The following is a 27,224-nucleotide window of genomic DNA, read 5'->3' as shown; positions in this document are numbered from 1 at the left end:
TCAAATGGAATGAGAGTGCATTTTGTGTGTTCTATTGGTTCTTGCTGCTGCTATCTAGGTGATTGCCTTCCTTTTTATTTGCAATAATTCTGCTATGATAATCTCTGAAGGTAATTTTTGTTGGCAAAATCTGCGAAGACTCAGAACTCGGAGTGAAGCACTGAACCAGTGTGCTTATCGGAGCGACGATGTATAATTGTCAATGCCTAAATGCTAGTAAGTTCATCAAATAAACATTCCATACCAGTAGCATAAGCATCTTTGCTTCTTGTATACATCTAATTTGATAATGATTGCAGGGCGTCCCATTGTTATACCTGACGCTTGAGGTTATCTTGTCCAAGAAATATGGTGAGAGTGAATGATTATTAGGGAAGGTGTTTTCACTTGCTAATCAGCTGCCAGATGGTGCTATCATTTTCCTGGATGGTACTTGGAGTAGTTAATGCTTTGTGGCAACCTTTGAAATATGCATTATAGTGATACCTCTGCGGCCAATAATATTTTATCTTTGCACGGTTGAATTGAAGTTCTCTATTTTCATGTTCTATCTGCATTTTATATTTTGCAGTAGCTTCTTAATAACATGGCTTCCTATTTGATTCAATTCCAAATTGGACGAAATATACAAATTGGTTACCTTTCTATTCCTCATTTGCCTCAATAGTGTGGTAGACATGTTTTTCGACTTTTCTATGTCACATAATTCTGTTATTTGAATTTTAAAGTTTATTTGTTACTTGAATCTCTTCCATCATCCCATTTGCATACTTATAAGTTGTATTGTTTTCAATAGGTTGTACAAGATCCTCCAAACCCTCTTCTTCATATTTGCGTTTGTTTACTAGCTTTGATTCCATTGTTTTGATGCGCTTTCATGTTTCTGATCAGTTCTGGATTTTTCTGTATGTGTTTTTATTATGGGATTTGATTGGAGCATGATGGATAGTTGTGTGTGTGTGTGATTATAATAGAATTGGGATTTTTTTTCTTGCTATAGCAAGTTTGTATGCCCTTTTTTCGACATTTTTCATGGCAGATGCATGAGCTATTTCTCAGTGAGTGCACCTTATGTTATGTTGCAGGTCGAGCATTTTTGTTGCCAAGGCTGGAATTCGTTGAATGACAACTTTGTGAAGCTTGTCTCTTGGTATGATAATGAATGGGCTTATAAGTAATTATCTCAATATCTTCATTATGTAATCTGGGTATCTTTAACATCATTGTTGGATGGTAAAATAGTGTAATATATAATGCAATGAATATCACCTATGGTAATATTCTATTTCTGGTAAGTCTCCCTCATATTCTTCATAATATGACATTATGTTCATGCTACATAGTAATATTGCTATATTCAATTTTAGTTTACAGAATTGAATTTTTATTGTTTCTAGGCTTCTCTCTTTTTAATACTCAGTTTCTTTAATTAATTAAACCTGGTAAATACTTGGACTACATGCAAGATAAGTAGCTGATGTATGTACTCCTTTGCAGGAATTCATAAGGCTTTGGTTTTAAGTATGGTGAATATGTATTACAAATAAGTTGTTAATGTCAACAGGAGGGTGCAGAGAGATGCCTCTTACTCAAGAAATGAGATTCTAGGCCTGACTTTGCAGATTACTATTGATTTCAAGCAGCAAAAATGGAAGGAATTAAGATGAGAGTTAGATAAAAGACACTTGGTTTTGATGCATGGAAGGAACAAATGCCTATAGTGTTTTTATGTATGGATATTAGGGAAATACTCCCTTTTTGATATCAATGTACTGAATCCATTTTATATATGGTCGGATTTGCGTTCATCTGATTGTTTAGAACTTTTGTAACAATTAGAAAACAAGAATAAATGAAAACTATTGTCCAACATATTATAGCACAATGGTAAAAGCTCAATGTGTCATCTCAAAGTACAAATACATTAGTCGTCACACCACACTTTCTGTCAAGAGAACTATCGAATGTATACAATAGTCACAACAGCTACAAAATAAAAACTGTCGTCTGAATAAAACTCACACAATGGTTATAAAATAAAGCGACATCTAAATTGCAATCAGACAACAGCTACACTTTATGCCCGTTGTTTGAATAACAGTCACACACCAACTAATGTTGTCGACATGCTGCCGAGCCCCTTCACACGACGGTTCCCTATAATCGACTTTCATCAGACGGCGCCTTGATATACGACGGCTTGCCTCCATATCAGACGACTGTTTTTAGCCGTCGTTTGATTCAATTTTTGTAGTAGTGTATCTTTCTGCTTCTGGTTTGAGTGAAAGTTGAATCGTAGACTCAATGTTAGTAGTCTTAAGTTTGATATTTGGTTATGGAGTCTATTTAGTTAGAAGTGTGATGCAGCATTTAGCCTTTTTACTGTTGTGGTTATCTTATCTATTGACTAATGATCTATTCTGTCAGTTTAAATAATTTCAAGTAGTGGCTTGGGTAAGAACATTGTTTTATTTTTATCGCTGCTTCGTATTGCTTGGAATGCTAGAAGTTTTCTATTTGAACTATTCCGTATGAGTTTTTTTGATTCGAGAGCACAACATTTTTACTGCAGGCCATGCAAATACTGAAAGGCACTTTGCATTGTGTCTTCATCAAGATTGGGTATCAAGGTGGGCTTTGCTTAAAAATTAGGATCAAGAAGGTTGGTAGTTTTACTCAAGTATAAGTGTTATAGTTTTGTCTGTAGTTTGTGATACGCTAAAAGTAAGCGTATAATTTAACCCTAAAAATGTCATCGTTAGTATATGTTAAATAGGGATCGTTCAAATCCGGAGATTAAGGGTATACCTGTAATTGCAAAAACAAATTAATAAAACTAAAAAGTATTATTTACAAAAATAAAACAAAGAAAAGAAATATATACAAGTAAACACAATTAGGGGGTTTTACAATTATAAAATTAAAATTAAAATAAATAAAATAAAGAAAATGTAAAAACATATATACAAGGGTGGAACGCAAGGAACAAAGATCAAATTCACAATCATATGAATGAAATCCAATCACAATTCCTATAGTTGATCTTCTATGTCATGAGAAAGAAGTTGACCATGTGAAACGTTAGAAAGCAAACGATTTCCCATTTTTTACTTTCCTGGAATAATTAATCTAAGTGAAAGCACTTAAATCAATCCTATTGAACATGCAATCATAGTCTAGAAAGCTAGCTAATCAAGAACACATTTAACGCATGAAACATAGAGAAAGGATGTCAACCAAAGTGCACAACCTAGTTATGAATAAGTTCACCTATTTGCAATCCTCCTTAATTGATTTCGACTTTTGGCCAAAGCCTTTACTACTTAAATCTAGCTCCAATTATATGCATATATCCTAAGTTGGCCACCAAAGAACATACACATGCAAAAGTTTTCTGTAAAACAAAATCAATCAAGCAATCTCACATAAGCAACATATAAATCAACATAAAGAAATCACAACTTTATTTCAAAGCATATAAACGGGCTTTAAACTTTGCCCTTAACTTCATGTTAACTAGAATTCATAAATCTATGAAATCAAACAAAGGAAACAAAAGAAAGTATGAAATACACCGTGAAAGATGGATGATGAAGCCTTGGGATGAAGAACTTGAAGATCCTTGAAAGCAAGCAATCTTCTAGGGACGACACAAGGGTGGATGGCGGATAGGATCTTGATGTATTGCATGACTTCTTCTCCTCCTTGGTTGAGACGCAGAGCTTCCGAAGACTAGAGAATGGAGAGAATTTTTCTAATGTTTATTTTCTGAGAGAGAGAGGTGTGTTGTGGTTGTGGTGTGGTGATGTCTAGAGAGGAGGCTATATATAGGGGAAGGCAAGGCTTTATGAATTTAATTTCCAAAGAATTTTCTGGTTGCACCACACAGCTTCGACCAATCACGTAGCGCCACGTCAGCTCTGTTGTGTCATCCAACTAATCAGAAAGCTCCAAAATCAATCCCTAATATATTGTTGCCAAATTTTCCATAATTTAATCTGATTTTATTCACAATTTTTGGCCAAATATCTAGGCATGAACCTAGATAATGTATCTGGACTCATTTTGGACCTTTTCTCCCTTAAATCTCTCCATGGCTTTATCCTTAATGTCCTCCCCTTGATTTTCTCTTTATTTTCACATTAAAATTGCAGATTTTATTCTCTAATTTCAGCCAACATATCTTGAGGGAATTAAGGAACGAATCTGGACTTGTTTTGAGCATTTTCTTGTTGCACAATCCCTTGAAACTCTCCCTTGATATTCTCAATGTAATCTCCTTGATTTTCACATTATCTCCATCATTTCCCATGCAAAAATCAGATTTAATCTCCCATAATATCTCCCACGTCATCTTCAAGCCATGTGGTCTCCTAATGCCTTTAGGTTTCCTAGCCTCATCAAGATTCCTGCGTTGACTGGGATTCCTAGTTGGACCAGGAAAACTCCATTTCTTCATTTCAGCTCATTTCCTTGTCATTTATTCCAATGTACCTACAAAATAAAAACTAAATTAAAATTTATTTATTTAAGGAAATAACTAAGTAAAATATGAGGAAATAACTATTAAAACATCGCATTAAAATGCTTCTATCAGTTTGAGTCGATTAAGGATTATCTTAACTAGTCTTGGGTGGAAGCATCATTGATGCTAGTTGTGGGAGCGGCTTTGCCTTTGTCCTATTTTTGAGGGAGGGAACCAAGGTATATCCTTTAAACTCGGAACCTGCATCAGTCCAGTGTTTGGGATTCTTCTCATTGTGCCTTATGATTTGGGATTATATTTACACCTTGAAATTAGTTGTTCTTTTCTTTTTTTTTTTTCCTCGTTTTGTTGTCCATTGTTTTATTATTTCTGAGACTATATAACAAGAAGAAACGTTTTCCAAACCTTGTAAGATATTCAATTTAACACGATGTTGTCATGTATTGAATGAGATGTATCATAATATATTTGTCTGAAAACCATGCATGTGATTTGGCTATTGCTGATCTGCAGCTTTATGTGTTGAATAGCTTCTGAAGTAGTTATCTGTCATTTTTTTCAGCCTCCCTTTTCATATCCAAAGATAATAATAAAGGCATACGGAGGAAGCTTGCCTTGACCACACTGCTGGCTTAGTTGCTATGTGTAAATAGTACTATCCTTGATTGTACAAGATAGACAATATTACTTGCTAGATTGAGGTTACTTTTGGTTAGGATTGCTGGATTTGATTATATATGGACATAGATATGTATTTTTGGAAATGTTTTGGATTGGCAATGTAAGAGACAGCTGGCATCGATATATGATGATATCTTATTTTGGATTTGTTTGGGATATGAATGTTAATACTTGCAACAATTATGCAAAGTCAATTTAGACAACATATATAGGTAAGATAACTGTAGTTTCCAAAGGTATCACACAACAGAAGGGTTCACAAAACCATTGTAACGTCCCGTATCTTAATTTACCTGTTTACTAGTCATTTGGACGGTAAACGACAATTACTTTCACTTTTACCGTCGTTTCGATACTTTTAGTGACCCTAAATTGTTGACTTTTTGTTCGGGTCAAAATTTGAGAAAATGTTCTTCATGAAAGTTGTAGGGGACGTTAAACCGAGCGCGTGGATATGTGGTACGTAAAAATCGGAGCTCGTATGCGAAAGTTATAAGCGAAATACTAAAGTTACTGTTCATGGTAAGTAGTATAAATTTGAAAAAGTTACTGTTGGGGTTAAATTTTTCTCACTCTCTCTCTCTCTCTCCGCGCGATTTTCTCTCTCTTCTTCCCCGGTTCTCTCCTTCCTCTGCAGCTCCGGCTAGCCTCCGTTTCCGGCCACCTGGGGATGAACCGCGACCACCCCTAGCTTCGTCTCCTCCTTCCGGACTCGCTAGTGGTGGTGGGTCGCCGTGAATCGACCGGAAAATGCAGTTTCGACGCCGAGAAGCTTACGGTTATTGTAGCAGTTTGGGAGTTTTGTCGATTTCCGGCGATTCCGGCCGTCTCCGGCCACCAAATTAGCGTCGAAGGTTCGGTTTTTGACACTGATCGTTTCCCCTAAGGCCTTTTGCTCCGATTTGCATCGTGGAGGTCGAATCGACGAAGAACATCCTAGGGTCCGAAGCTTGATTTCTGGGTTTTCTTCATCGGCTTAATCCGAGCTCTTAAAGGTAAAATTGGGACTTGTTGCAGTTGAGAAATTTGTTGGGTTTGTTGTTTTGCAGCTACTGTCAATTTTTGGTGGCCATCGGAGGTGGTGGCTGCCGGCGCGTGGGTCCCATGCGCCGCCACTGTGGGTGGCGCGTGGAGGCGTGTTGGGCTGTGTTTTAATTCCAGTTTTTAGCCCATTAAATCCTATAAATATTGTAGAGCTTGTATATGAAATTTGGTGAATTTTGGTAATTATGAGGAATTGATTTTAGGAATTATGAAGTGGAGATGTAATTATGAGGAATTGATTTTAGGAATCGTATTAAATTATTGAAGAATTATTCACGGAATATAATTATGTACAGGACGACGTACCGAGCTATTGCTCGATGCCGGAACACGGATGCGTGATCGTCGGAATAGTACTGTGAGTGGACTTTTGTTTTTAAGCAAATGATGCATGCATTTATTTATTTGAATATGCTCTAATTATTTATCAATTTTTTTTTTTTCGAGCATATGGTTATTTTCGGAAATGGATTTGGTTATATGATTATTTGAATATTTTATGGCGTGCGGGGTCACGTCATTGAAATGTTTATTTCTCTCCTATTTATTTTATTAAGGAGATTTTTGAAAAGATTGTTGAAATGGGATTTCGATGGAATATTAGTTCCTTATTGAACTTCCTTGCTAAATCATTATTGACCCGAGAATAATTTTAGCGTGTGGGACACGCCGTTGAGTTATCATTTTAATTCTTATATATATTTATTGACTTTCGTTTTTGGCATTGGGAATGCCTTAATGATGATTTCGAGATTTTCTGGAATATTATCGGAAATGGGATTTCCTAAGGAAATTATAATGATTTACTATTTCTCGCCCATTTGTTTATGATTTCGAGACTATTTTGGCGTGCGGGGTCACGTCGTTGAATACATGGATTTTATCTTGAGAGATTTTGGAGAAGCCTTATGGATTTACGGATTTACTGGTTTTCGATGGTTTCTCCTCACCATACGCGGGTCATGTGATTAGGTCTCCTCCTCACCGACTTTGTGTTGGTGAGTGGCAGTTGAGGTAGCTTGTTCTCCTCCTCACCTACTTTGTGTGGGTGAGTGGCAGTCGAGGTTATTTGATCTCCTCCTCGCACAATCTATGTGTGAGTGGAAGTTGAGGTTATTAGTTTTCCTTCTCGCACAATCTATGTGGGAGTGGAAGTTGAGGTTATTAGTTCTCCTCCTCGCACAATCTATGTGTGAGTGGCAGTCGAGGGTAGGTAGAGCCTGGGAGGCTCCATTGCCCGTATGGTGATATCTCTTCCTCATGTCCTATCATTACTTGACTAGCGGGGCCTAGTCTGATTTCCGTTTAACCAGCGGGGCTGGTCTTATTCTGTTGAGTATCGGAATTTCGATCTTTCCTTTCAGTCGGTTTTTCTTGAGCGGAGCTTCTCGTGGTTCGCTTTCTTAATTATTGCATGCATCTGGAGATTTTTAATGAATTAAATATGGGAAAGTATAAAATCCCTTTTGTTTAAAGATTGTTTATTTTTGTCCACTCACGCTAACGTGTTTTCAATACTTTCCCCTGGGCCCTTCGGTTTCAAATGCCCAGTTGCAGGCAAATTGGTTGAGGTCGGGCGTACACGGAGTTGAGGCATATTCAATAGCATGGCTTCCGCGTCTGTCCTTGAATTAGGTTTTCCTCATTTACCTTTCTATTAGAATTGCTCTGATTACCTGAGGAATTAAGGTTATCAAGTTGAGATTTGTGTGTTGTGATTTTGGTTGATGTTGATTTGGGGAGCAGGGTGGCTCCAGGAGAATAAGGATGGGTGATTTAGAAGGGTAAATATGCTTTCTACAGGTTTTGGGTAGTCCTTTTTAGGGGAAGTTCCGCCAAACTTTTGGCAGAATTTCTTCTAAGGTGGGCCCCGCAGGACCACCTCAGATTTCGGGGTGAAATCTGGGGCGGGTCCTGTCAACCATTGTTTGAGATCCACTCATATAATACATCTAAAGCCAACAAATAATACATGTTGTCTGAACTTCATTTCAGAAAACAGAAATAACAAATTAATGTTGTGTGATCTGCATTCCGGTAACATGTATAATAAAATTACTGTCATCTGATACTAAAATCAGTTAACAGATATAATAATGATATGTTGACTAAGATTCATTTATCACAACTAAATATAATAAAAACTATGGTTCCTATTAAACGACATATCCCATCAACGGACTGTTATACCTTATGCAAATCCTACAACACAAACAAATTACTATCTGTGGTCTGAGTTCCTATCAGACGGCATATTCCTACATCTTCTGATGTTTTACTTGCATAAAACACAACAAAAACAACACTAACACTTGTTGGAGATTCATTCCAGACAACAAAGTCATTCCAACAGTGTGGTGTGATATTCATTTCAAACATCATATAGTTGTCTTGCTGTTGTCTGAGATTCATCACGCACAATACAGTTTTCCAAAAACTGTTGGTATAATATTTCTCAACAGTCAATAAATGAACTGTTGTGTAAGTTTGCAATAGACAATAGTTTAGCCTAATTATTTTCATTTGGAAATATTCAGACGACACATGCTTAGCTATATATGTTGTATGGATTTTGAACAGACAATGGTTTTTAACTGTCGTCTGAATGAGGTCAATCAGACAACAGCAGTTTTTTCATTTAGACGACAGTTCATTAACTGTCGTTTGTTTAACTTTGTGGTATAGTACTTCGTAAAGCTGAACAAACTATGAGAGACGAAGCGAGGAGGAGTCAAACAAAAAAAACTATAAAAAATGGGTTAATTACAGTTTACCCCCTGAGGTTTGGGGGTGTCATCATTTCACCCCCTCTACTTTTAATTTTGACTTTTTACCCCCTAAACTTTTCAATTTCAATCACCCGTGTCCAATTTCTCCTATTTCGTCCAAATTGGACGTTAAGTCTGACCCTTGGGGGCTAAAATGGTCATTTCAACATAAAAAAATAAAAAAATAAAAAAAATTATTTTTTTTCTTTCTGTTTTTTAGTTTTTTTTTTTCTGTTTTTTTTTTGAAGAGTATTATTTTTTTTGGTCTTCAACCTATACACCACAAGTTATAATAGGTTTATAAAAACAAAAAAATACTCTAGGTGGTTGAAAGCAGCTCGCTGGTCTACGATATTTATGATATATCTCCGATAAATTGAAGAAGGGCTAACTACTGTTTAGTCCCTGAAGTATGACTTCGTCCTCGTTTCAGTCCCTGCCTTTCTAATTTAATCCCAAAAGTCCCCGAACTCAAAATTTTAAATCCAACTGATCCATTCCCCCCTTTTCATCCGGTTGCGTGCTGACATGTCAATTTTCGAATGGCTAGCTCAGCGCCACGTAAGACGCCAATTTTGTAAAGTGACGAATTTGCCCCTGCTTCAGTTTCTCACTAAAGTCCATCCAAAATGATTAAATACCACACTACAGACCCTCAAATATTCATCAACAACAAACACCCAGCTTGTATTTCTCCTCGATTCATCTACAACCACAATTCATCAGCAACAACATACACTCATAAAATTCCATGAACTTAAAAATAACAACACTTGCATTCATAAATAGGCATAGTATTTGCAGCAACCTAACGAAAAAACTCTAACGTAGCAAAAACCAAAATTAGAGCATTATATCCCTCACAAATTATTCAGATCTGTTTGAAATTTAGCTCTAATCATCTTAACAAAAGATTAGAACTAGCAACTAAGTGACACAGCACATAGTTGCACAAAAAGGATGTCAATAATGAAATTGCTGCCTATGGTAGAATTGAGTCATACTTCCTATTTTCCATCTCTTGTAACTGACCTTTCTCTGATCCTTTGAGATGTCCTTCTTGAAGTTGCAGCCTGCTTGCTTGATGATGTTGAAGGTTGTGGAGGCCTTGAACGCGTAGGTCTGGTTGGGGCAGATGCAACTTGGGCTGGCCTGGAGCTTGTAGGTGTGGTTGTAGATTGTGCAGGCCTTGATGTGGATGGGGCAGACCTATTTGCTGCCAGCTTTGCAGCTTTGGCAGCAGCAAACTTTCTCTACACAAATAACCAATAAATCAAGTGACCAAATGGTCAAACAAATAGCAGACTCTCTATAACTGAAGACAATCTTACTCTTTGATACTCTGCTCTCTCCCTTGCTTTCTTCCTCAATTCATTTGCAGACATAGAACCTTTCTTCCCTCTCTTGGCCTGCAGCAAGCAATAACAATTTTATTGTGTTAGAAATTGACCTTTCTTTGTCATATGAAAACAGTTCAAAGCATCCCAAAATCAAAAATACCTGATCAGAACCTTGACCTTCTTCATTGCTGACCTTTCTCTTCTTGTTTTCCTTCGGCGGCAAATGCCTTTGACAAGTTTTAACATTATGGCCTACTTGGTGACAATTCCCACACTTAAGGGATCTCTGCTGCCTTCCAAGTTTACCCTCAGCTGTTTGAAGCTTTTCAGAGAAATCCTTAATCCTTTGTGTCTTAGGCCTACCCGGCTGCCTTGAATATGTTGGAGGTAAGATTGGTGGATCTTCACATCTTCCCCACAAGTCCATGCTGTTAACAGCCTTGATGAAATTGCTGTAGATTGCCATATACCTCTTCTTGAAATAACAATCAGCAACATACTCATCGGGGTCTTGCCTAAGAAAGTTTATGGCTGAAACTGCATGCTTGCATGGGATTCCAGTCAAATCCCACCTCCTGCAGCTGCATGTCCTCAACCTTAGATTCACAACATTCTTGTTTCCTTCTATATTCTCAACCTCAGCTTCATCCCCACCATTGAATGTAGGAGTGCAATCGGTTGCAGCCTTCGCCTTACTCTTCTCCAACACCTGCCTTGGCTTGGGGCAGATATTTCCTTCATAAGCCTCCATTTTTGCCCTTCTCACCTGAATCCTCTTCATAAGCTTCAATCTTATTTCTTCAAACATGGTGACTGGTGGCTTCTTTCTAGCTTCCACAATCCATGAGTTGAAACTCTCACATAGATTGTTGTCCATAATGTCACAGTTACTGGTTGTGTTGAAGAATGCCCTACACCAATGTTTAGGAGGCTTCTCATCCTCTGCAAAACCAAAACAGCAGTTAAAAACTGAAAACAAGAAAAAATCTATACTTGTACAAACAGATTGTATTCAAATACCTGTCATCCAATTGTAAGCATCCTCATCAAGGGCTTTCATCTCCTCCATGTCATTAAGATAGTAAGGCATAGTAGTGGACTTGGCACACTTCCACATCTGGTCCTTCATCACTTTTCCAGGGAAAAGTTTGGTAAAGTTAGTCCACATGTGCCTTACACAGAACCTGATATGTGCACTTGAGACCACCTCCTCAAATGCCGGTTTGAGCCCTTTCTGCTTGTCACTAATAAAAACCCACCCAGCTCCATCTTCCTCGATCTCCAAGTCCTTGCATAATAGTTGCAAAAACCAGATCCATGAGTCCTTATTCTCCATCTCAACCATTGCATATGCAATCACCCAGCTTGTGTTATTGGCATCCAACCCCACTGCTGTCAAAAGCTGTCCCCCAAAAGCACTTTTCAAGTGTGCACCATCCAAGCCAATCACACTTCTACATCCAGCCTTGATTCCATTCTTGAGGGCTCCCAAGCAAATGTACATTCTTTTGAAGACGGGATTCTTGGAAGTAGTGCTGAAATCACACTTAATATCGACTGTAGTATCTGGATCAGCCCTCTTCAGCTCATTTCCATAGTCCCTTAACCTTGAAAACTGGTACTTTATAGAGCCGTCAACTTCTAGCAAGGCTGCCCTTTTAACCTTATAAGCCATTTGGCTTGAAACCCTTGCTCTAATACTGGCAGACATTGTTCTAGCTAGTGAATCTACAACACCAAATGACAATTTGATTAAACTCACATTCAAACAGCTTATAAGAAAGAAATCGAAACCATGAACTGTTGAAGTAAATATACCTGGTTTCCAATGTTCATTAAGAGCAATCTGGTCCTTGAACTTTGCTACTAAGAATCTCTGTTTCACCATCCGGTTGTTATACTTCCTTGTGCAATTGTGGACTGGATTGTAACCCTTGATTATCAAAGTATCCTCATGCTGCATTTTTTGAAGCAAACAACTCGAAAGGGCAATTTTCCTCCTTGCATATGACCCTTAGTCTTACTTTGTCATTCTTCAAAAAAATATACTCCCAGCCACCTTGTACAGCCATCTCCCTAAGAGCATCTCTCAAAATCTGAACTGTGCCAAACATCATCCCCAACTTGAAAACAGGCCTTCTCATATCAGTTTTAGGGTTAAAGTACAACCCTATCTCCTCCTTTTCTCCATCCGAGTTGACAATGTAATTAGGTGGTTCTTCATCAGACTCTTGTTCAGCAAACAAGTCTTCATTATCTTCAAAATCTGGTTCCTCATATTGCACACTAGTCCTTTGTCCAACAGTACCCTCACTCTCTCCTTTCTTGTGTGAAGCTTCTTCAAGCTAAACATCATCCAACCAATCATCATCATCTACCCCGTACTTGACATAGTCCTCATCATCTGCTATAGGATCGTAATCTTCATCCTCACTATGGTCTGAACCCCCACTCTCTCCTCTAGCTGTCCCATCTTCATCCTCATGGTCAACCTCACTGCCCTCACCACCACCATATGACTAAAGATAATCTAGAAGGTCAACACCTTGCAGCCCTTTCCCTTCATTGTCTACACCACTACTTGACTGCCCTACAACACTTGAACCTACTCCTACAGCACTTGAACCTACTTCTACACTTGACTGCCCTATACTTCTTGAACCTTGCACACCACTTGAACATTGCCCTATACTTCTTGGACATTGCTTACCACTTTCCTTACCCTTATCAGATGGTATTGTATACTCCAGCAGCTTCTGTTTCCCTTTTTCCTTTGGATTAACTTCACAAGCATTGCTAGCTTGGGTAGGCACATGGTCTTCAAGCTCTCGAATCACAACTCCCTTGTTAGGTCTAGGTCTAGGCTCATCAGGTAGCTCTTCTATTACAACGCTGCTACCAACTTGACTAAAAAAGAAGTCTTCATAAATAAACAAGTCTTCATCTATATCTTCTGGTCCCTTGTGGTCCAAGTACAGAATTATCAATCTCCAATAAGGAACAGCAGTGCACATAGTGACCACATCCAAATCAGTCACTAACTTCATCAACTCGTCTCCTTCATCACCAACTCGGTACCAATAATCAATCCTTTCATCTGCATATCTTGGATTCAGCTGCTTCACCATATTATCAACTTCAACAAGGGACATCCTATCTTTGTCTACATTGTCATAGTAATCGACCTTGCCTCCAACATAGTTGTTGCCACTTAAACGCCCTCCATGGAATATCTTGACTGTAAAATAGTCTGGATGAGCTGCATGGGTCAATGAAAAGCATTAGTTACTTTACCTAACAGTTAATAAATACTCCACAAGCACTACTCTTTGCCTCTTAAGAGAGGTACAACACAAAATAAAAAAGGGACAAATAACAACAAGCAGACAACAAGACCACACACAGCCAAAGCATTCAAATGGGAGACTAAACAATTCTTTCTTTGCTAGGACCACACACAGCATTACTAGGACCCAATATTAAAAGGCAAAATCCGTTGAACAACAACCTGGCCTATATTAAAAGCATATACACACGGTTTCAACAACCCTGCATCTTGACAAGCTGTATCAAACACTCATTTTCATACTTTACACCTCACACCAACTCAATCTCAGCTCTAAACAAACATCCCCAAACTCAGAAACTCAAACACCTAAAAAGCCACAAACTTTTTGGAAACCCTACAAATCGACCCCAGCAAACCATACCAGAACCCTTTAAATCCAACACCAATCATTCAAAAATGAATATTGCAACCAAAAACACTTACATAGTCATCCACAAACCCTGTAAATTTTAAACCCCCAATTTTTTTTTTTCTTCAGAAACCCTAGAATATCATATCATCAATCTGTACACACAAATCGCAGCAGATTGGGCGCAATCGAAAACTCACCATAATTAGGGAGCTCTTCATTCTCGCCTCCTTCATCTCGAGGAACCCAAACATCGACGTCCTTCACCACCATGGCCCCACCTCTATTTATCGGGTTCCAACTCGGATCAGTTTCATTCACTATTCTAGCTGGACTTCACTTTGGTGCACCGGTTTCGAATTTGAACAGGAATTAGAATTAGGGATTTGGGGTTGAAGGGTTTAGGGATTGCAGGTTTCGGGATTAAGGGTTTGGGAGAGGGTCGAGCTTTCAAATTTTAGGGTTTGAGGGGAATTACGGGTCTTGCTACGCCTCAAACTACCGTAATAGAGGCCAGGGGCAAATTCGTCACTTTACAAAATTGGCGTCTTATGTGGCGCTGAGTTGGCCATTCGAAAACTGACATGTCAGCACGCAACCGGATGAAAAGGGGGGAATGGATCAGTTGGATTTAAAATTTTGAGTTCGGGGACTTTTGGGATTAAATTAGAAAGGCAGGGACTGAAACGAGGACGAAGTCATACTTCAGGGACAAAATAGAATTTTGCCCATTGAAGAATTTAGGATATATCCCTAATAAAGTGAAGAAATATTTGTAAAAAATAATTTTATACTTTATCTGTAAATAAATATCTGTAAAAAATGATTTTGCACAAATATTTCTCCACTTTATTAGGGATATACAGATATTTATTTACAGCTAAAGTGTAAAATTATTTTTTACAAATATTTCTTCACTTTATTGGGGATATATCCTAAAATTCTTCACTTTATCGGAGATATATCACAAATATCGTAGACCAGCGAGCAACTTTCAACCACCTAGAGTATTTTTTTTTGTTTTTATAAACCTATTATAACTTGTGGTGTATAGGTTGAAGACAAAAAAATAAAAATAAAATAATAATAATAATAATAAATTTTTTTTTTAATTATTTTTTTATGTTGAAATGACCATTTTAGCCCTCAAGGGTCAGACTTAACATCCAATTTGGACGGAATAGGAGAAATTAGACACGGCTGATTGAAATTGGAAAGTTTAGGGGGTAAAAAGTCAAAATTAAAATTAAAGGGGGTGAAATGATGACACCCCCAAATCTCAGGGGGGTAAACTGTAATTAACCCCAAAAAAATTTAGTCGCACCCTCCATCGAAAAAGCTAGGTATTATGAGTATTACAATGAGTCAACTAAGTAAATTTCAATTTAGAAAATAATTGTAGGGTGAAGAAACAATGTAGGATGAACAAATTAATCGTTAGGGTAACAACAGCCTCACTTATTCTTTATATATGCTTTAACTATGATGATTACTGTTTCAAATTTTTTTTTAATTTTAATTTTATTTTTTTTCACCCAACAAAGGGTAGTCATGAGAGGTCTGGACCCAACCCAAAAGGCTAAAAGAAACCCAATTAGGTGAGCTGATTATATTATATTTAGAATAAGGGAACTAGAAAAAGTCAGCTAGCTTGAGTTGGGCAAAATCCTTAGAGAATTATGAGCTTTCGAGGCTTGATCTGTTGTCATCATTGATTAGATGGACGATGCATGGTTATGGATAAATTCGCACTAGCGAGAGGTTTGTCGTCGAAAGGTGGTCGGATGGCGGAGATCGTCAAGTTTAATCTAGAAACAAGTAAGTAGCTTTTATGTTAGGAAAGTAGCTTTTCAATTTCCTATAATAACTTTTCAGTTTGTCCATAGAAGATTTTTAGTTAGGGACAACAACTTTTTGAAAGATGATAATAGCTTTTCAAAAGATGTAAGTAACATTTCTTGTGAATGATTGGAGAGTGACAATAACTTTTCATTTCGAGGCAATAGTTTTTCGAAATGTGGAAATAACTTTTCTAAAGTATGGCACTATGTAGTTTATTTGTTGGCAATGCATTTTTCAAGAGAATGACAGTAGTTATTTAGATGCAGTGACATCTTTATTGATATTTGAAATCAAAAATGTGGTGGTGTTTTCATAAATATTAAAATTTCTAATACTTTGGTGACCTTATGGGGAGAAAAATATTCACTTAGAACGGTGTCCTCATATCTATTTTTTTTTCCTTCAAAATTATTATTATATTTTTCATCCCCACCCCACCTTACTCATAATGCTAGTGAATATAATATTAATAGTTTTTTTAGAAACATGGGGTGTCGACTCCTCCTAAACCCTAGCCGCCACGGCTTTGGGCCCTATCAGAGAAGAGCGGCGTTAGACTCTCATGATGTTTCTCTCTCCGTCTCTCGCTGTGTTGTAGCAGCCATCCAAGGTTGGTTTTGCTGGGCAAACATTCAACCAATTTCGACACCATGCTGCTTGATTGGTGAATCTGAGATCTCTGATGGACCTCAGGATTGGAATGAGGCTCGAGTGGATGATTTCTTGCCCAGTTTGGGGTGGAAAATCCAACCAAGTAGAGGCCAACTGAAATACTCCGCAGATCGAAATGATTCTGGCCGATTGCTAGCATGTGACAGAGTGGATTGGGTCGCGGCCGCTGAGGATCGTAGGAGGAGAAGAGCATTGGGTAAGAGTATGGAGATGAGGGCGGTGATGAGAAGGACAGCGTTGTTTCGTCTATGGATGAAGGCTGAGGGTAGTGGAGCCGAGCTGTGGGGTACGGTTCTCTACCCAAGTTCAGGTGAGTTTGTTCGACCTGCAGAGGGGGTGGTTGAAGGGTGCTCGGTGCTTGGTTTTGTGGATGCAGCGACGAAGGAATCATTGATCTGTACAGAGAATACGACTATAGAGGCAGGTCTAGCGGTGGCTATCAGTGATGAGGGCGGAAGGGTGCCCAGATTAGATTGCTGGCCCAAGTCCAGTTGGGGGCCCAAATTATGCTGGGCGTCCAAAACAGTTGAGACGTTTTCCTCGATTTGGACCTACCTTCTTTCCAAACTGATGGTCTCTGGTCCTCTAGGGTTTCAGATTTGGGACCCGGGAGGATTGACCCAACTAACTGCGCTTATGTTTGACATAGGTGATTCAAGTATACATACTATGGGGTCGATTTCACACCAAGTAAATGAATTTTCTGGGGCACCACAATTGCGTGCATTGGCGAAGAAGGATTCAAGCTACTTTACTTTGTGTGATATGACCTTCAATAGATATGTAGGCTCTTGTGAGCTTCAATGTAATAGTGGATGGTACCATGAACCTTTCAGGGATTGCATGTATACACCATTCTGGCTCTTGAAAATTTATCTAGTTTTCCTTGTTGCTTCTAGCACAGGTAGACTAGGTGCCTTAGATCTCAAATCCCAAACCAATCGGATAGGGATAGATCAAGCTCCAACATTTGTTTTGGATGCTTTACAATTTGATTGTAGCTATTTACCTTAATTTAATAAAAGTATTGCTATGTTTTTACTAAAAAAAAAAAAATAATGCTAGTGAATAATTAGAAGAATACATAATTGTCAATTGCTATCCTAGGTTATATTTCTGCCAATTTGCTACCTATATTTTAATCTAGCTAATTTGCTACCTATCTGTCAAAATGCTTAATTTAAGCTTTGAAAATTAACCAATTTACATCCTTAAATTTTCAAAATTAGTCATTTGCTATTCTAGATTTCAAAACTAATCAATGTTTAGAACTTTAGATGGAGTAATAAACAAATTAATATGACAAAAGGGTAGTAAATTGGCTAATTTTGAGAACATATGGTAGTAGATTGGTACAAATAATACTTAGCTAATTGTAAAAACCTAGGGTATAGCAAATTAGTAGAAATAAAACGTACGATAGCAAATTAGCACTATATTAATACTTAAGATAGCAAGTTTAGTATTAAGCCGAAAAAATAATGCTCTTGATATTCGAACTCATAACTTCCAAGTTATTCATTTCCTTTTCTTGGAGAGTAGGCATGGAATGGCTTTCCAAGAATTTCACTTTATAAAACTAAACTAGCTGGACCTTAAAAATTACATGTGAGGGAAAGGGAAAGAAAAAAAATCGATTTTTTTTTTCTTTCATTAACATAAGTTGAAAAATAGAAAAAGAAAATCCATGCATTAAGGCTCTCAGTCTGAGGGTGGAGAATAATGAGTATCTCAACCGTCTTATTAATTTTTACTCATGAATGTAAATCAACGACAATTGAGTACAACCGAGTACATGATCAACTAACCACCAGAGCAGGACAGTAATGATACATTACGACATTAATACTGGGTACGTACAACTTTATTCTTTAGCCACATTCAGTAGAAGAATCATCAACCTTTTTTAGGTGCTTGCGAGGAGGTCAATTTCTCCGCAATAAATTGAAATGCATGCTAGAAGTCGAGTTTTCCACAATCATAAGTTACGTATTTTACCATCTTAAGGAAAAGGAACTTGTAAAATATGGTGTCTCTCAAGAATTTCATACCCCATCCAGATCCTCCCTGTTGCACCCATCCAGATATATAGGACCACGTGATCAACAAAGTGACACGCCACCTTCTTTCTTCTACGTATTTGCCCAGTACTTCACTCATCTTTTTCACTACAAGTACTTGTCCATTCTGTACAAAGGATGTCCCGATATGCCTGCCTAAGATCACTGCATCTTCTAATGCTGAGCAACCCCCCTGTGCTAGATCAGGGGTCATGGGGTGCATGGCATCGCCAGCGACCGTGATGTTTTGCTTGCTTAAGTTTCCAAATACTACGTTCCAGGGGTACCTAAACATCAACGGAGCCCATGTTAATGTCGAAAGATCTGCGTGCTGCACAACATCTAAGTATATAGGTGGGAGGTCCTTGGCATAATTCTCAAGTACTTCTTTTCGTATATCTTCAGGATCTTCTGCCAGGGAGGCCCCTGCAACCAATCAAAATGTAGCATAAAATTTCCAGCAATTGGTACAAAGTTAGCCTACTCTAGGAAATAAAACATCTACTCAACCAAACCAATCGACAATTGATGGAGAAGCCATCTTCCACAATGGCAATTGATTGGGTGGAAATCTCTTATTGCTGTATATATGTAATTACACAGTCTGTTATATACAACTACTTCGTTACTCGATTTAAGGTTTCGAACCTTTAGCTGGAGATATGCCAGAGAAGAACCAATAGATCTCTTTGTCGGTGAGGGGAACGAAGCCAGCGTTTCTGCCTGATCCTACATACCGTCGCACATTCTGCTCGAGTCCATGGCCTTGAGGATAAACAGCCAAGCCACGAACAGCTGATCGACCTGAAAAGACTGGTTCACGGAGTCCTAACCAACGTGACACCACTGAGTGAACCCCGTCACACCCTATGAGAACCTATAATTGAAGAAAAGGAAGAGACAAGTTATAATGGCCATTATTCCATTCTATGAATTATTCAAGATTTCGCTACAAATTCCATGTCAGATTCTGTACGAGTCCAACTAACTTTACCTTTGCTTTAATTACAGTTCCATTTTCCATGTGAACAATGGCAATGGATGAACCTTCATGTTGTTGGGTTTCGATAGCAGAGATCTTGGAAGAGAAACGGATTGAATGAACCGATAATTCATCTGCCAAAGCCTCAAGCAAGGCTTTTCGATGTACTGTTCTCGGTCCAACTGCATCACTGCATATTTTCATGATGATTGAGGGTGGCATTTAACACTCAAATCAATATATCTATTGTGTGAATTTATAATCCAATGCTGAACACATAAAAATAATAAGATCTTTGCTTAATAAGCTTACCCATTGGCTTCGGTGAGAGAGACTTCTTGAACTTCTCCAGTATCAAGATCAGTTACATAATTCCTGATAAATTATAAGCTCCAAATATAAGTACATGCAAAGGTGGAATATAGCTACACATGAACACAGGCACCAGCGAATCTAGGTATATGGGTGGGGGGACTCAAGCCGACCCGAGAATTTTGAGTTCAAAAATAAATAAATAAATCTATATGTATGCTTTTTTTTTCTTTTCTTTTTGTAAATGTATGCTAGCTTCGTCAAATCGTCAAGCCCTCCCGTCCCGAAGACGAAGACCGAAGTCGAACTTTTCTCACCTTCTCTCAGAGTCGGTCCATCCATCTCTGTCTTCTACTCTTCTTCTTCTTCCAAAAAGGCCTCAATTCCAGACTCAAATACAGTCGATGAACACCTAAAATTATAAGTATGTGTTGCAATTTTGTTCAATTCAATCAGTTCAATTTGGGGCAAACTTTAGGATTAAGGTTTTCGAATTCAATCGCACCTCCTCAAATCCCAACTGGGTTTTCATGCTATATGTGCTAGACTCTGAGATTTTGCGCTATGCCCTCAAGAAAGAACGCCAGAAATTCATCGACAAGTTTCAACGCTAGCAGCCCAGAATTTAATGTCTATGGCTCTATGCGAATTTAATGTCTATAGGAAATTACAATTACCAGTTTGGTGAAAAAGGTTTCTTATAATCTTTTTTGACTTGATTGCCAATAGATATTGACACCGCCTAGTGCTAGGAAATACATAACTACAAGTTTACTTTGTTTTGTACCAGCTTGTAGTTATGTGTTACAGCTTGTAGAAAGTAAACCAGCTTGTAGCCACTGAACACAGGTTCCAGAAAAATGAACCAACACATACATATTACAGTTCATATTAAAAATAATCAGAGTAAGGAGGAAAGACTTTAGGCAACCTATAGAAAACTATTGACAACCACAAAAAATAAATCAGAAAAACTCCTCTGCTTCAATTTTGTAGTCTACAAGCTCTACATTTCTTCATTTCTTTCTTTATTTTCTTTTTAAAATACAATTACAAAACGAAAAATTAACAATAAAATAAAATGCAGTAGTAACCCTATTCAAAAAAAAAAAAATGCAGTAGTAACTGAAGCAAACCAAAAATTTAGATCATAAATACCCACAATTTTTACAAGTAAAATAAGAGCATGTCTAATTTGAGCATTTCTAGCTACTTACTTGAGAGAGGGGGTATAAGAAGCAAGCTTGTGAGAAACCCCCAAGGCATCAAGAGCACACCAGGCGTTTGAGAATAGAGACAAGGCTGCACCAGTGGTTCGCAGCCCTTCCGATCTCTCCAGCACCAACGCTTCTATTCCAGCTCTCTTCAGCGCCACCGCTGTCCCCAGCCCGGCTATCCCTCCTCCGACTATCACCACATCCTCCACACTTGTGCCCATTCCGGCCAATCTTACACGCTATATCTACCTGAGTGTGTATATATATTTGTCTGGAAAGTTGTATGCAAGCATCGAGTGCATAACTTGTTTAGAATATATAATGCTAGACTGCTAGTAGCAAAAACAAAGTCTGATACTGAAAGAGAAAAGTCTTGGGATGGCTGTGGCAGCATGGCTCTAACTCGGTCAACCAGAAAATTGACCAGCAAGCTTGTACCTGAAACAACTTGACCCGAATGGGCCCGAAAAGTCTTCTATCCACCCAAGTGGGTGGTCATCCAATGTGCCATGGCTTCCTGAGTGAGGGCTGAGGTGACTAAGCGATTTGAGCTATCAGGGCACAATCACCGATTTTGTCCTTTAAAATTTTTATCTATTTAATTTCTGTTTTGTTTTTCATCCTCATGTTCCTCTGCTCATTCTGGAAAACTAGTTAAACAAATGGGACGCAAGCAGTTCTTTGAAAATTCAATTGGGTCTGGACCAAGAAATCCAGAGTCCACTAGAAATCGAACGAAAATTTCAATGACATGTTGGGTTAAAAAAATTGCACAAAGCGAAAATGTCACCCAACGTAATTTCACTCGTATTCATTAACAGAATAGAGTTTTAATTATTTCGGGTTCGACCTATTCAAGACAGAATATGTATTTTAATTACAATCCCTTGTTACAAGGGAATACCCTTTGATTCCATTTATAAAAAAACAAATGTGTGGTTGTTTGTTTTTGCGGCTGCACCCGAATTTTGAAATGGGTTGCCTACGTACCCGGGAGGGGATCAAGCCACTCGTAGTTCAAGAGCCAATGAGTGAATGATCCATTGGAATACTTGGATTTTTGGGATAGGAATAGTGTTTAGGATGCGGTTGCATCTAGATTATTTGATTCCAGATTGCCTACATACCCTTGCTGGATCAAACCACATGTAGTTCCAGCATTTGAGATTTAAATGGGTAGATGACCCATTTATTTTTGGATTTGTGTTTGGGATATTAGTGAGGGTTTAGAGCCCTTGCATTTACTTTTGGATAATTTGGGAATGATTTTATTTTTCTGGTGTTTGGATGAATTTGACTGGTGGAGTCAGGGATTCGATTTGAATTTATGGTTGCATCTATTGGGTCGCTAGATTGCGTACATACCCTGTGAAGGGATCAAACCATTGTAGTTCTGAAGAGAGTTGCTTTCTTGGTTTTGTACCCAAAGGCAATTTCATTTTGGGTTTCGAAACATTTTTGTACGAAATTGATGTCCGGGTATTTTTGATTCGGACACCCGTTCTGTTAAGCCTCCCCGAACTCTTCGAATGGGCCCAAATTTAAGATGGGCTTTGCTTGCAAGTCATTTCCTTGGTCCACATCCATCAAGGCCTTTTTAAAGGCTCAAAGTGATACGGAGGCCCAGCTGCTTTCCTTCTTTTCCTTTCTCCGTTTTCTTATTCTCTTCATTTTTTTTCCATTGCCCCGATTCAGAAACCAGGCGATTAGGCGAAGACACGGGATTTATGCCTAATCAATCTAAAGATGAAACTTGGAGATGGAAACACTTATGTCTTCTACGAGACAAAACTTCTCCAGCTTTGAAGCTTGCGCTTGGCTTTATTGCTTCTCATTATGAAGACTTGGGTAAGGACCCCGGCCTCTTCACTTTTTTTCCTTGCTTTTGTCTTCAAAATTCAAAGACCCTGATCGACAATATTTCTATTGTGCTTCAGAGTGATTTCGAAGGAGTACCCACTACTTAGGAGCTTGTTTCTTCACCTTGGGTGTTCAATTTGGTTGCCGCATTTTATCGAACAGGTGCTTTCTGTTATCATTCTTCAGTAGCAAAGTCAATTATCCTTCTTTGTAGCTTCATGCATGTTAGCTTTATTACAGGCTTTAATTTGAAGAAGAACATGTCTTTTGCTTTGAAACTTGATTCAAAACTCTTAGCTCCAGTTTTGACAGTAGGTATATTAGATAGAAACCCACTTGGCCTCCTATCGTGGCCTGATAATCATTGCCTTGGAACTCCAGTATTGTTTTCAATTTGGTGCTTGCGAACTGATCTTTGAAAGCTTGTTCTGTTATTTGCAAAGAAACAAAACTTGCTTTAATTAGGTTTGCTTCTTTTGTCTTTACTTCATGGTGGTGCCATCATGTTCCAGCACACTTTGCATAGCAAGAAGAGATGTTTAAATAAGTTAAATAAGCCTTCTTCTTTGTTTTGGAAGACCACGCCAAACTTCATTGTTATCTTCTTATGATGCTTTTTTAATATTTTGGTTTTGTCTAGGTTTGTTGAAGAAGACAAACACGTAGCTCTTTGGTCATCAATTTCCCCTTTCTTCTTTGACTTTGATTTTGAAAGGAAATCCACCGACCTTGTTTTGATTTCAAAAGCAGCAGAGCCAAAGTTTCAAGGACTCTCTTTGCTCGGATTTTTTTGTTATGATAGTTTGACAGGGAAGCCTCCCCCCCCCCCCCTCTCTTTTTTTTGCTGTCAGTGAGGACGAAAGAGATGGGTCCTATTGAATTCTGTTTGACATTCCTTGTGGATTCGTTGCAGGTTTCGGTCAAGGCAACTTTGAGCTGAGCAGTTTTGTGGTGCTGCTGGGACTTTAAAGAACAAGGAATCGCTGCTGGGATTTCAAGAACCAATGGCCATCGCTGGAATTTGAGGATGATACAACGCCCTGGGGTGCGCCGTGCAGCTCTGAAACAGTATTGGTACCCTAAAGTACAGCCACCGGAGCTTTGAAGACTATGTCGGCACCCTAAGGCACGCCGTGTCGGAGCTCGATATCACTGGAGGCCTGCATCATTTGAGAATAGAAAAGGAAAAGGTGCAATTCGGTGAAAGTCTCACCCTCTTCTTTCTTGCTTTCTTCCTCTCCTCTGCTGCTTCCCGGTCCTCCTGACGCTGCTATGTTCTGCTCGCGTTGGTCCCCCTCACGCAGCTATCTCCTCACATCCTCCCCTTTTTTTTTGCCGTAGAGTCTCTCTATATATATAGGCAACTTGGGTTTGCCAAGATGACGTGATCATGAGAGTTGGACTCAAACATATTATCAAGGCTGAGAGTTTGTGATTAATTTGGCATCAGTAACTCCACCTTTATGAACGTGTATACTTCAGGTTCATTGTTGTATTCTTCTACTTCTCTCTTTTGAATTTGAACAAAGCTACAGCAATCTAACAGTCGCTAGACTTCTAGAAGAAGCATGCTACTTTTACACCTTCTCCTTTACCGAAAATGTTTTTTCCTTTATGGGCTTTTGAATTTTTTTCGGTTTCAACACATGTACTCATTGAAACATTAATGACTTTTTCCTTGTGGATAAATTTCATGTGCTCATCATGAGACGCAGGATTGGGTTAAAATTTCCTTTGCCATCTAATCAACCATCAAGCCAAAATTGTCATCAACAACCTAAAGTGAAGAACCTGATTGCAATTTGTTCTGTAATTAGATGAGAATATATAGTATTTTCTTAATCAATCGGCGACCCACACAACCTCTAGCAATAGCAATCATGCTCCCATTCCTTTTATACTATAACGTATGTCCTTGGATAGAAGACTATAAAACATGTTATCTGTGTGCCACTCTCTAGCTATCTTTCTCATCAAGTGATTCATAATTATTATTGTGGGATAAAATTCAAATAACAAAAAATAAGGGGGTCTATATATCAATTTAGGAAATATGAATTTTATTAAAATTACAAATCTGTAAAAGTAAATTGAGAATTAGAATTGGTCTACTCATTTTATTTCATCGTCCCTTTATATAAGGATAAAATTATAATGGAAATATCAATTATAATGATGACCTTAAATGCTGATTGATGTGTAATTGATACTGATTGATGGTAATCGCTAATTCCTTGATTCTCTCTTCGTGAGGCACTTTGACGAAGACACATAATATGCTTTTCCTTTAACACTCCCCCTTGTGCCGAGTCGAAGACAAAATGGTGCATGAGTTGTTGCCGCACTAAAAACCTTACCAACTAACAATAAAAACCCTGTGAGACAAAAAATACACCTTGGTCGAAGGAAAAGTGCACAAAGCAACTTTTACATTTGAGTATGACATGTGTGTGTTAGACTCCCCCTGACGTCCACACCTCCCCCTGATACTTACATTAATCAAGGGAGCTTTGAAAGTCTTCGCATTCCTATGTTTTTCACATGTTTCTCAAATATGGCCTTAGGCAATGATTTGGTAAACAAATCTGCCACATTCTTCTCAGACCTTACTTGATTCACTTGAATCTTGAGTAGGACCTGTTGTTGCTGATTGTAGAAAATCTTTGGCGATATGTGTTTGTATTATCACCCTTGATATATCCTACCTTCATCTGTTCGATGCAAGCTGCATTATCTTCATAAATGCAAGTAGGCTCTTCAGTGGTAGAACTCAAACCACTAGTCCCTCGAATATGTGTAATGATAGCTCTTAACCACACACACTCACAAACCGCCTCATGTAGAGCAATGATCTCTGAGTGGTTCAAGGAGGTAGCGACAAGGGTTTGCTTGGTTGATCTCCAGGATATCGCCGTGTTCCCAATGGTAAATACATAACCAGTTTGCACTACTAGAATTTTCCTCATATACATCGGCCAGAAACCGATGTAAAAAAATTTTGTACACATGTGTTAGTGGGTGATGTAAAAGATCGGAAAAAAATAGACATCGGTTAAAAACCGATGTCTCATATAATAATAAACATCGAATTATGTTCCAGAATCGATGTTAAACTGCTATTATGATCACAAATTGGTGTTTTTAGATATTGTTAAACCTTCATATTTATGCATTAAATGCTTAACGAAATATAGGTCCAACAGCACTAGTATTCATTTTAACATCGTTACTCATTCTAGAAACGATGTGTTATGTTCTCTTATACATCGATGTTTTTGAAGTTTGCCTGCTGTTTATAAGTTTTATGGGTACTTGCTATATATCACACTATTTAAGATTGAATCTACATTCTTTTGTATTACGCGACCGATGTTCATTAATCTATTAAACATCGTTTCCTTTTATGAAGCGATGTCCATTTTTCTATTAAACATCAGTTTTTGAGGTTGGCACCGATGTTCATACTTATACTAGACATTATTTTTAATTTAATAAATCGATGTCCATTGATTTTTTTTACATCGTTTCTTACACAATGTCAATGTCCATTGCGTTGTTTTACATCGTTTCTTACTTAATAACTCAATGTCCATTGAGTTGTTTTACATCGTTTTTTAGTTAATAAGTCGATGTTTATTGGGTTGTGTTACATCGTTTCTTACTTAATATTTTGTTATCCACTGGCTAATGGGACATCAATTTTTTGTTTTAGAACTGATGTATTAGTTCTTATATGACTTCATTTTTATAGTTATAAACTTATTTGTAACTATTGCTACGAAATCTAATGAGAATACATATCGTAAGTAAATAAATTTTGATTAATATTGATGCTCAAAGTACATAACAACATCCCAAGTATTTCTATGCATAACATGTCGAAATAATACAAAAATTTAAGTCTAAATGGTACATAATACTAGAAACATAAATGAAAGCGAGCCTCGCCATACTTATATCCCATTTGTTCTTTTGTTTTCACCTGCAAATAAAATGAAATGAACAACTTAAGTAAAGGAGAAGCTAGAAAGATTGGCGAGTAGCTGACATATTAGTTAATTGGTTGTTTATAAAAGTACACAGCAGAAACTAATACCATTATGGTATAAACTTAGTTTGTTTCTAGAGATGACTAATTGAGCATCATACCCACTTCTAATTGCTGCTAATTATTTGAAGTTTTGTATTATTTTAATTACACCAAAAGAAAGAAGATGAAATTATACTGACCACTATATCCATGAAAGCACCGACATTGTCCC

The 27,224-nt window shown here is 37.9% G+C and overlaps 2 protein-coding genes and 2 long non-coding RNA genes across 6 annotated transcripts; 2 read left to right on the top strand and 2 right to left on the bottom strand.

The window, feature by feature from the left end:
• Positions 1-1,703, top strand: LOC112190224. The gene is made up of 4 exons (XR_002932307.2): positions 1-216; positions 300-429; positions 1,086-1,174; positions 1,565-1,703. It is a non-coding gene; the product is annotated as an uncharacterized LOC112190224 (long non-coding RNA).
• Positions 1,704-9,622: 7,919 nt separating this feature from the next.
• Positions 9,623-11,479, bottom strand: LOC121051504. Of its 2 annotated transcripts, XM_040513972.1 has the most exons (5): positions 11,340-11,479; positions 10,480-11,261; positions 10,311-10,388; positions 10,012-10,232; positions 9,623-9,685 (listed from the first exon to the last, which is right to left on the bottom strand). In XM_040513972.1, exons 1-5 carry the CDS (start codon positions 11,446-11,448, stop codon positions 9,682-9,684), a joined length of 1,194 nt encoding a protein of 397 aa, XP_040369906.1. In that variant the 5' UTR covers positions 11,449-11,479; the 3' UTR covers positions 9,623-9,681. The 2 variants fall into 2 exon arrangements, with proteins under 2 accessions (XP_040369906.1, XP_040369904.1); XM_040513970.1 differs by lacking the exon at positions 9,623-9,685 and having other exon boundaries at positions 9,950-10,232.
• Positions 11,480-18,238: 6,759 nt separating this feature from the next.
• On the bottom strand, positions 18,239-21,449 carry LOC112189355 (monooxygenase 2). 2 transcript variants are annotated; one of them, XM_024328669.2, is made up of 5 exons: positions 21,103-21,447; positions 19,886-19,948; positions 19,586-19,763; positions 19,240-19,468; positions 18,239-19,017 (listed from the first exon to the last, which is right to left on the bottom strand). In XM_024328669.2, exons 1-5 carry the CDS (start codon positions 21,321-21,323, stop codon positions 18,488-18,490), a joined length of 1,221 nt encoding a protein of 406 aa, XP_024184437.1. In that variant the 5' UTR covers positions 21,324-21,447; the 3' UTR covers positions 18,239-18,487. The 2 variants fall into 2 exon arrangements, with proteins under 2 accessions (XP_024184437.1, XP_024184438.1); XM_024328670.2 differs by lacking the exon at positions 19,886-19,948 and having other exon boundaries at positions 21,103-21,449.
• A 1,302-nt stretch (positions 21,450-22,751) lies between these two features.
• Positions 22,752-24,544, top strand: LOC112189357. The gene is made up of 3 exons (XR_002931844.2): positions 22,752-22,950; positions 23,040-23,124; positions 23,603-24,544. It is a non-coding gene; the product is annotated as an uncharacterized LOC112189357 (long non-coding RNA).
• The last annotated feature ends 2,680 nt before the right edge of the window (positions 24,545-27,224 follow it).

The sequence above is a fragment of the Rosa chinensis genome, chromosome 2 (assembly GCF_002994745.2).
Source record: "Rosa chinensis cultivar Old Blush chromosome 2, RchiOBHm-V2, whole genome shotgun sequence".
Classification (NCBI taxonomy): Eukaryota; Viridiplantae; Streptophyta; class Magnoliopsida; order Rosales; family Rosaceae; genus Rosa; species Rosa chinensis.
This window is presented reverse-complemented; position numbering and strand designations above follow the sequence as displayed.

Bases quoted from the DNA above. Each gene is read 5' to 3' on its own strand.
- LOC112189355 (XM_024328669.2), bottom strand. From the start codon at position 21,323: ATGGGCACAAGTGTGGAGGATGTGGTGATAGTCGGAGGAGGGATAGCC. The intron at 19,949-21,102 runs GTAAGTAGCTAG...ATAATTTATCAG, and splicing joins TCTTATACCCCCTCTCTCAA to GAATTATGTAACTGATCTTG. The intron at 19,764-19,885 runs GTAAGCTTATTA...GAAAATATGCAG, and splicing joins TCTCTCACCGAAGCCAATGG to TGATGCAGTTGGACCGAGAA.
- LOC121051504 (XM_040513970.1), bottom strand. From the start codon at position 11,448: ATGAAGGACCAGATGTGGAAGTGTGCCAAGTCCACTACTATGCCTTAC. The intron at 10,389-10,479 runs GTATTTTTGATT...TGCTTGCTGCAG, and splicing joins AAGGTCAAGGTTCTGATCAG to GCCAAGAGAGGGAAGAAAGG. The intron at 10,233-10,310 runs GTAAGATTGTCT...TTATTTGTGTAG, and splicing joins AGAGAGCAGAGTATCAAAGA to AGAAAGTTTGCTGCTGCCAA.